The 10,512-nt window shown below is 46.5% G+C and overlaps 1 protein-coding gene across 1 annotated transcript in view; it reads right to left on the minus strand.

Moving 5' to 3' along the window:
• Window positions 1-1,944: 1,944 nt before the first annotated feature.
• Window positions 1,945-10,512, minus strand: part of clasp2 (cytoplasmic linker associated protein 2) — a 103,743-nt gene continuing 95,175 nt past the window's right edge. Inside the window, 6 exon segments of the mRNA XM_070436384.1 lie at window positions 1,945-3,567; window positions 3,759-3,875; window positions 6,026-6,232; window positions 6,412-6,540; window positions 6,618-6,814; window positions 8,461-8,678. Coding sequence (XP_070292485.1) covers window positions 3,490-3,567; window positions 3,759-3,875; window positions 6,026-6,232; window positions 6,412-6,540; window positions 6,618-6,814; window positions 8,461-8,678 — 946 coding nt within the window. The 3' untranslated portion in view covers window positions 1,945-3,489.

The raw sequence follows: 10,512 nt of genomic DNA on the forward strand, positions 1-10,512 counted from the left end.
TCCCCCCCCCAATCTACACACAATACCCCATAATGACAAAGCAAAAACAGAAATATAACATTTACGTAAGTATTCAGACCCTTTATTCAGTACTTTGTTGAAGCACCTTTGGCAGCGAGTACAGCTTCTAGTCTTCTTGGGTATGACGCTACAAGCTTGGCACACCTGTATTTGGGGAGTTTCTCCCATTCTTCTCTGCAGATCCTCTCAAGCTCTGTCAGGTTGGATGGGGAGCGTCGTTGCACTGATCATTTCAAGTCTCTCCAGAGATGTTAGATCGGGTCAAGTCCGGGCTCTGGCTGGGCCACTCAAGGACATTGAGACTTGTACCGAAGCCACTCCTGCGTTGTCTTGGCTGTGTGCTTAAGGTTGTTGTCCTGTTGGAAGGTGAACCTTCGCCCCAGTCTGAGGTCCTGAGTAGGTTTTCATCAAGGATCTCTCTGTACTTTGCTCCGTTCATCTTTCCCTCAATCCTAACTAGTCTCCTAGTCCTTGCCGCTGAAAAACATCCCTACAGCATGATGCGGCCACCACCATGCTTCACCATAGGGATGGTGCCAGGTTTTCTCCAGACGTGATGCTTGGCATTCAGGCCAAAGACTTAAACCTTGGTTTCATCAAACCAGAGAATCTTGTTTCTCATAGTCAGAGTCCTTTAGGTGCCTTTTGGCAAACTCCAAGTGGGAAGTCATGTGACTTTACTGAGGAGTGGCTTCCATCTGGCCACTCTACCATAAAGGCCTGATTGGTGCAGTGCTGCAAAGATGGTTGTCCTTCTGGAAGGTTCTCCCATCTCCACAGAACTCTGGAGCTCTGTCAGAGTGACCTCGGGTTCTTGGTCACCTCCCTGACCAAGGCCCTTCTCCCCAGATTGCTCAGTTTGGCTGGGCGGCCAGCTCAAGGAGGAGTCTTGGTGGTTCCAAACTTCTTCCATTTAAGAATGATGGAGGCCACTGTGTTCTTGGGAACCTTCAATGGTGCAGACATTTTTTGGTACCCTGTCCCAGATCTGTGCCTCGACATAATCCTGTCTCAGTGCTCTACGGACAATTCCTTTGACCTCATGGCTTGGTTTTTGCTCTGACATGCACTGAACTGTGGGACCTTAAATCGACAGGTGTGCCTTTCCAAATCATGTCCAATCAATTGAATTTACCCTAGGTGGACTCAAAGTTGTAGAAACATCTCAAGAATGATCAATGGAAACAGGATGCACCTGAGCTCAATCTCTAGTCTCATAGCAAAGGGTCTGAATACTTATGCAAATAAACATTTCTAAAAAACGTTTTCGCTTTGTCATTATGGGGTATTGTGTGTAGATTGATGAGGAAACCATTTAATTTAATCAATTTTAGAACAAGGCTGTAACGTAACAAAATGTGGAAAAAATGAAGGGGTCTGAATACTTTCCATTCTGCACTGTATGATCATTGTACTGGATCAAAATAAACAAGAGAATTCAATTAAGTTTGAGAGGAAATGTGAAAGGCCACACATTTGGTCCGGATTCACATTAAAGGGACAACCCAAACTGTTCTCTACTGGCTTAGATATTTTCTTTTCACATTGTCCTTCCAGGGCAGATCCAGTAACAACTACTACAACAGCCTACTACTGAAGTTACCTCTCCCAACCACACATTCCGAGCCTAATACGAGGTTATAGTTCAGCTTCAGGTAGACTATCTATTCTGCAGCTTTCACGTTGACCATCTATCCTGCAGCTTTCACATTTAGACACATTCACACACACTGTCCAGCAGAAGTATCTTCCCTGTGTTGTCCTCTGGTAAATAATTACCAGTTGATTCCAGTCAGTGCGCAAGGGACACGACTTGGTTTAATTGTAGAACACGTGTGTGTGTGTGTGTATGTGTGTGTGTGTGTTTGTGTGTGTGTGTGTTAGCAGAACAGTTGTCCCTCACAGTAACAGACAGAAACCATGTTTATTATGGTCTGTACAAGTTTTCTTTATTTTTCATTTTATTGTAAGCACAGCTTTGTAAATGCACTGAGGGAAACACAGTGAAGACTAGAATGTCACAAGAAGAGGGAGAGAATGACAACAAGAGGAAGCAGAAGCGAGGAAAGCAAAAAGAAGAGAAGGAGGGGGCGAAAGGTGACTCGACAGTTTCTGATCAGTAAATAATACATGTCTCCCCGGTGGGGAAACTAACGTGAGAGAGACTACGGAACGCGCAACAGAAAATAAAATAGATCAGGACGCAGAGCGCACACGTCCTTCAGGGACTCTCCTAAATGACGTCATTATCGGATATTATTAATTTTTTTATAATATCATGTATAGTTACATATCCACTAGGTGATAATAATAATATTAATAATAATAAGCCATGTCTGGTCATAGTTTGATGTATATAAGCCTCTCCCCCTCTTTCTGTCTGAAATGAGCTCATCCAAGACATGGCGGGGAGCAGTGGAAGGTACCATGGACTTCTCTGAAAGGGGTGGACATCATTAACTTTAATTTCACCCCCTCCCTTCTACTGTGACAGTTAATAGGCTCCGGATAAAAAGATCTTGTTAAAATCATCGTCATGCATAGCCAAGCACATTATGCCTCCTATACCTCACACTCACTGCCTACGTAGCTGCTAAGAGCAGTTATGATCTACTGTGACCCGCTTATGAGCATTAGTGCTGTGCAGGGAAGGTCGTACCATGTTCCCACTGCCACAGGGTGGAACTATCACCATTCGACGGACAGAGAATGCTTTGAGACGAAATTGCACCCTACTCCCTATAGTTTGACCAGAGCTGTATGTGGTGGCACTATGTAGCTCTGGCCAAAAGTAGTCCACTACGTAGGGTTTAGGGTGCCATTTCAGATTTGCCTTCAGTTTCAGGGGCTAAAACCCACTCAACCACTATAACGGACAGGCTGACTGACCACAGATATACACCCCCCTCCTCTCACACACATACATGCTCCTCTACCCGCTTCCCTCCCTCTATCTATTTGTCCTGCCTGGGGTGTGGCTACATCATGCTGCTGTTCCGGCCCCTCCCCTATTCTACTAGAATCAGGAAGTTAAACCAAAGTTAAAACCGTTAGCGTTGAGGCTTCAGAGTGAGATCGGGGTCAGAGGGCGAGGTGTGTCGACGTCTGGGGTGAATCTCAGAGAGCAGGTTGGATCTTCAACGTCAGTGAGGGGAACTACAACACTCCTCTCCTCCCAGAGTGCATTGCAGAGTGCCCTGCAGTAGGCGACTTGGAGGTAACAGGAGGGGGGGGTCCAGGACAGTGTGTGTGTGTCAGAGCCTTCTTATCAGCATGTTTATGTGTAAGCAGATGTACGTATAAGCGTATGTGTGTTCATGTAAGCGTGTAAGTAAGTGCACGTGTGTGTTCATGTAAGCATGTATGTGTTTGTGCATCCATGTAAGAGTGTGTCCTTGTGTGTCTGTGTTAAAAGTCTCCAGAGGGAGAGTGCAGCTCCATAGTTGTCCCGTGGGCTGTTCATCTGTTCTATAGGCTGTCTGCTGGGGGCTCACCACCACTGGAGCCGGACTGGGCACGCTTGATGTACAGATTCAACAACTTCAACTGGAGAGAGAGAAGAGAGGGGGAGAGGCGGAAGAGAGTTTGGGTTGTAGAACTGAAGCAGTTCTTCTGGAATCCTCCTGATCCAGTAATTTAAAATGAATTGATGAATTGAAGAATTAAGTATGCTAGCGTGGATGTATTGGAACACAGATAATGGGTCTGGTTAGTAGGAAGTGGGCATGGTCACTCACTTTGCTGCCAGACAGTTGGTTGAGGTGAGGTTTTAGCTCCTCCCCTATGACTGCGTAGAGGGCCACCAGACAGAATACACAGGCCTTCCTCACACTGCTCTCAGAGTTGTCATAACCCTGCATAACATGACATAGAGGGGTTATTAGCCTGTATTACACGACAGAAGGGTTATAGCCCTCCATAACATGACAGTGGGTCATAACCCTGAATAACGAGGTTGTGTTAGCTGTATGTGTGTGTGTGCTACCTGTGTGTGTGTGTGTGTGTGTGTGCTACCTGTATGTGTGTGTGTGTGCTACCTGTATGTGTGTGTGTGCGTTACCTGTATGCGTGTGCGTCACCTGTATGCGTGTGCGTCACCTGTATGCGTGTGCGTTACCTGTATGCGTGTGCGTTACCTGTATGCGTGTGCGTTACCTGTATGCGTGTGTGTTACCTGTATGCGTGTGTGTTACCTGTATGCGTGTGTGTTACCTGTATGCGTGTGTGTTACCTGTATGTGTGTGTGTTACCTGTATGTGTGTGCGTTGTGTGTGCGCGTTACCTGTGTGCGTGTGCGCGCGCGTTACCTGTGTGTGTGTGTGCGCGCTACCTGTATGTGTGTGTGTGGCGCTCCTGTATGTGTGTGTGTGTGTGTGCGCTACCTGTATGTGGTGTGTGTGGTGTGCGCTACCTGTATGTGTGTGTGTGGTGTGCTTACCTGTATGTGTGTGTGTGTGTGCGCTACTGTATGTGTGTGTGTGTGCGCTACCTGTAGTGTGTGTGTGTGCGCTTCCTGTATGTGTGTGTGTTTGCGCTTCCTGTATGTGTGTGTGTGCGCTTCCTGTATGTGTATGTGTGCGCTTCCTGTATGTGTATGTGTGTGTGCTACCTGTATGTGTGTGTGTGTTGTGTGTGTGTGCGTGCTACCTGTATGTGTGTGTGTGCGTGCTACCTGTATGTGGTGTGTGTGTGTGCGTGCTACCTGTATGTGTGTGTGTGCGTGCTACCTGTATCTGTGTGTGTGCGCTACCTGTATCTGTGTGTGCGTGCTACCTGTATCTGTGTGTGGTGCTACCTGTATGTGTGTGTGTGTGTGTGTGGTGTGTTACTGTATGTGTGTGTGTGTGTGTGTGTTACCTGTACGTGTGTGGTGTGTTCTACCTGTATGTATGTGTGTGTTCTACCTGTATGTGTGTGTGTGTTCTACCTGTATGTGTGTGTGTGGTGTGTGTGTGTGCTACCTGAATGTGTGTGTGCGTGCGCTACCTGAATGTGTGTGTGCGTGCGCTACCTGAATGTGTGTTTAGTGTGTGCTACCTGTATGTGTGTGTGTGCTACCTGTATGTGTGGTGTGCTACCTGTGTGTGTGTGTTGTGCTACCTGTGTGTGTGTGAGTGCTACTGTATGTGTGTGTGTGAGTGCTACTGTATGTGTGTGTGCTACCTGTTTGTGTGTGTTCTACCTGTATGTGTGTAGTTGTGTGTTCTACCTGTATGTGTGTGTGTGAGTGTGTGCTACCTGTAGTGTGTGGTTACGTGTGTTCTACCTGTGTGTGTGTGTGCTACCTGTATGTGTGTGTGCTACCTGTGTGTGTGTGTGCTCCTGTATGTGTGTGTGTGCACCTGTATGTGTGTGTGTGCTACCTGTATGTGTGTGTGTGCTACCTGTATGTGTGTGCGTTACCTGTGTGTGTGTGCGTTACTGTGTGTGTGTGTGCGTTACCTGTGTGTGTGTGGTGCGCTACCTGTATGTGTGTTGCGCTACCTGTTGTGTGGTGCGCTACCTGTATGTGTGTGTGCGCTACCTGTATGTGCTTGTGTGCGTTACCTGTTGTGTGTGTGCGTACCTGTATGTGTGTGTGTTACCTGTGTGTGTGTGTGTCTACTGTATGTGTGTATGTGCTACCTGTATGTGTGTGTGTTGCTACCTGTATTGTGTGTGTTACCTGGTGTGTGTGTGTGTTACCTGTGTGTGTGTGTGTGTGCTACTGTGTGTGTGTGGCGTGCTACCTGTATGTGTGTGCATGCTACACTGTATGTCGTGTGCGGCGCTATCTGGTATTGTTGTATGCGCGCGCTACTGTATGTGTGTGCGCCCTACCTGTATGTGTGTGTGTGTGTTACCTATATGTGTGTGTGTTACCTGTATGTGTGTGTGTTACCTGTATGTGTGTATGTTACCTGTATGTGTGTGTGTGCTACCTGTATGTGTGTGTGTGCTACCTGTATGTATGTGTGTGCTACCTGTATGTATGTGTGTGTGTGTGTGTGTGTGTGTGTGTTACCTGTATGAGTCCGGGGACTATCTCAGGCAGCATGCTGACTAGTCCTTCATGGGGGACCTTCTCTATAACTTTAGTCTGCATCTTGATGGCAGCCAGGTTGATGGGGTAGTCAGCTGACTGGATGATGGGACACAACACCTTGATACACTGGTCTGGACTGATGGACGACGCCAGCATGACTGCAGTCTCCTCTGCCGCTCGCACCACCTACAGACACAGGAACAGGGTTATAGTACCAGATTTACAATAGCTCCTATACACACACAGGAACGACAGTAGGAGAGTGAATGTATGAGTGTATGTGAGAGTGATTATATGGAGTGTGTGTATATTATAAGGAGTGTGTGTGTACGTGCGTGTGTTATACAGAGAGTGTGTGTGTGTACCTCTTTGTGTGGGTCCTTGTGCGCCTCCAGGGCCTTCATGATGGTGAGTTCAGCGTAGTTCTTAAACCTCCAGGGCTGACGGCTCAGAATCTCCCTCAGAACACGCAGAGCTAACGCCCTGATCACATGCTGAAGAGGGGAGAGAGAGTTTGGTCAAAGTGTGTTTGTTGCATTGATGCACATATTGAGTGTGTGTGTGTGTGTACCTCTCTGTCCCCCAGCGTCTCCAGTAGTAACAGGAGGATGGTTTTGAAGTGTTCATCCCAGGAGACCTGCAGGGTGTTTTCTCGAATCAGCTTCAAGAGCTCACAAAGCGCTGCCTTCCTCTCCTCCACACGCTCATTGTGATTGGACAGCTCCTTCAGCAGCTCAGACACCAGCTCCGATTGGTCAATGCTGCTGTCTGTCAGGGGCAACAGCCAAAAAGGGTTGAGATTGATAAATTGATGGCAATCAGTATCTATCCCATATTACACTTCAAGACATTTTGTGTGTGTGTGTGTGTGTGTATATGAATACATATGTGTGTGTTAGTGTAAATGAATATACAGTACCAGTCTAAAGTTGACATCTAGTCATTCAAGAGTTTCTTAATTTTTACTATTTTCTACATTGTAGAATAATACTGAAGACATCAAACCGATTAAATAACACATATGGAATCATGTAGTAACCAAAAAAGTGTTAAACAACAAAATATATTTCAGATTCTTCAAAGTAGCCACCCTTTGCCTTGACAGCTCTGCACACTCTTGGCATTCTCTCAACCAGCTTCACCTGAATTGCTTTTCCAACAGTCTTGAAAGAGTTCCCACATATGCTGAGCACTTGTTGGCTGCTTTTCTTTCACTTTGCGGTCCAACTCGTCCCAAACCATCTCAATTGATTTGAGGTCAGGTGATTGTTGAGGCCAGGTCATCTGATGCAGCACTCCATCACTCTCCTTCTTGGTCAAATTGCCCTTACACAGCCTGGAGGTGTGTTGGGTCACTGTCCTGTTGAAAAACAAATGATAGTCCCACTAAGTTCCACTAATCAGATTGGATGGCGTATCGCTGCAGGATGCTGTGGTAGCCATGCTGGTTAAGTGTACTTTGAATTCTAACTAAATCCCTGACTGTGTCACCAGTAAAACACCCCCACACCATCACACCTCCTCCTCCATGCTTCACAGTGGTAACCTCCCATGCGGAGATCATCCGTTCACCTACTCTGCGTCTCACAAAGACACGGCTGTCTCAAATTTGGACTCATCAGACCAAAGGACAGATTTCCACCGGTCTAATGTCCATTGCCCGTGTTTCTCGGCCCAACAAGTCTCTTCTTATTGGTGTCCTTTAGTAGTGGTTTCTTTGCAGCAATTCGAACATTAAGGTCTGATTCACACAGTCTCCTCTGAACAGTTGATGTTGAGAGGCCTCTCTTAGGCTGGTAACTCTAATGAACTTATCCTCTGCAGCAGAGGTAACTCTGGGTCTTCCTTTCCTGTGGCGGTCCTCATGAGAGCCAGGTTCATCATAGCGCTTGATGGTTTTTGCGACTGCACTTGAAGAAACTTTCAAAGTTCTTGACATTTTCCGGATTGACTGACCTTCATGTCTAAGAGTAATGATGGACTGTCGTTTTTCTTTCCTTACTTGAGCTGTTCTTGCCATAATATGGACTTGGTCTTTTACAAAATAGGGCTATCTTCTGTATACCACCCCTACCTTGTCTCAACACAACTTATTGGCTCAAAAGAAATTCCACAAATTAACTTTTAACAAGGCACACCTTTAATTGAAATGCATTCCAGGTGACTTCCTCATGAAGCTGGTTGAGAGATTGCCAAGAGTGTGCAAAGCTGTCATCAAGGCAAAGGGTGGCTACTTTGAAGAATCTCAAATATAAAATATATTTGGATTTGTTAAACACTTTTTTGGTTACTAGATGATTCCATTTGTGTTATTTCATAGTTCTGATGTCTTCAGTACTAAAATAAAGAAAAACCCTGGAATGAGTAGGTGTGTCCAAACTTTTGACTGGTACTGTATGTGTGTTTGTGTGTACCGTCAGTTTGCTGGTCTGATTCGTCTAGTGAAGTATCTATGACGCTGTGTTTGAAGGGGGAGTCAGTGAAGGGGTCACGGGACACCCGGGGAGAAGAGGAGAGCAGGGGAGGTGTTGAGGAGAGGACGTCTTGTTGTCCAGAGCTGTACGACCACATCCCACTGGTCCACCCAGCACTACCACCCTGACGGAGGGGGAGGGAGACACACACACACACACACACCACACACACACACACAACACACACACACACACACACACACACACACGGTGGTATGATTCAGACAGACAGAAATGTAAGCGCTGTCAAATGCGGTCATCGCATGCACGCACACACAGTGGTGTGTGTGGGTTAGGATAGGGTTTTGATCATTCTGTGGATGGAATGAGGAGAGATATGAGATCTGTTACAGTTCCTGTTAATATTTTCACTCAAACCAGAAAACCCCCTGACGGGTCAGGTGATGGAGTCAGTCTGATTGGCAGGTTGAGGATGGGTGGGCGGGTCAGGTTTCAGACTGACTTCTAGAGGAAATGTCAGCTTGGACATAGCCCTTCCTTGGAACATACCATGGAGAGGGGTGTCATAATTAATAACATCTCACATACTGTACGCACTCGGACACACACGCATGATACTCCCATCACAACCTACACTATATATACAAAAGTATGTGGACACCCCTTCAAATTAGTGGATTCAGCTATTTCAGCCACACCCGTTGCTGACAGGTATATAAAATCGAGCACACAGCCATGCAATCTCCATAGACAAACATTGACAGTAGAATGGCCTTACTTAAGAGCTCAGTGACTTTCAACGTGGCACTGTCATAGGATGCCACCTTTCCAACAAGTCAGTTCGTCAGATTTCTGCCCTGCTAGACCTGCCCCAGTCAACTGCAAGTGCTGTTATTGTGGAGTGGACATGTCTAGGAGCAACAACAACTCAACCGCGAAGTGGTAGGCACCACAAGCTAACAGAAATGGATCGCCGAGTGCTGAAGTGCGTAAAAATCATCTGTCCTCGTTGGCAAAATTCACTCCTGAGTTCCAAACTGCCTCTGGAACCAACGTCAGCCCAATAACTGTTTTTTCGGGAGCTTAATGAAATGGGTTTCCATGGCCGAGCAGCCGGACACAAGCCTAAGATCACCATGTGCAATGCCAAGAGTCGGCTGGAGTAGTGTAAAGCTGCTATTGGACTCTGGAGCAGTGGAAACGATCTTAACGCTACAGCATACAATGACATTCTAGATGATTCGGTGCTTCCAACTTTGTGGCAACAGTTTGGGGAAGGCCCTTTCCTGTTTTAGCATCACAATGCCCCGTGCACTAAGCGAGGTCCATACAGAAATGGTTTGTCGAGATCAGTGTGGAAGAATTTGACTGGCCTATTCAGAGTCCTGACCTCAACCCCATCAAACACCTTTGGGATGAATTGGAACGCAGACTGCGAGCCAGGCCTTATCGCCCAACATCAGTGCCCGTCCTCACTAATGCTCTTGTGGCTGAATGGAAGCAAGTCCCCGCAGCAATGTTCCAACATCTAGTGGAAAGCCTTCCCAGAAGAGTGGAGGTTGTGATAGCAGCAAACGGGGGACCAACTCCATATTAATGCCCATGATTTTGGAATGAGATGTTCGACAAGCAGGTGTCCACATACTTTTGGTCATGTAGTGTATTTTAACCTGTAGAAATACGGAATGTGTTATTTTTTCCCTGATATTAGCTTACACCCACCAGATAAGAAAGCTATTTCCAGTGAAATCCACTTTGTTAGAAAAGGTAGGGATGAGATGCTTTGATACCAGACAGTGCGATAACAGTTGGGGTCAGAAGGTTATGGGGTTCAGTGTCTCACACACACACACACACAACAAGGGGAGTGGCAGGTCATATCTGTTCTCAGGAACATTGTGTGTGTGTGAAGGCTTAATCCCCCAGAATCCACCTGACAGACTATAAATAATCATTTCCAAGATGCATCCCATCATGTCGGTTCTACACACACACACACACACACACACACACACACACACACACACACAC

This window comes from Salvelinus sp. IW2-2015, linkage group LG31 (genome assembly GCF_002910315.2).
Source record: "Salvelinus sp. IW2-2015 linkage group LG31, ASM291031v2, whole genome shotgun sequence".
Lineage (NCBI taxonomy): Eukaryota > Metazoa > Chordata > Actinopteri > Salmoniformes > Salmonidae > Salvelinus > Salvelinus sp. IW2-2015.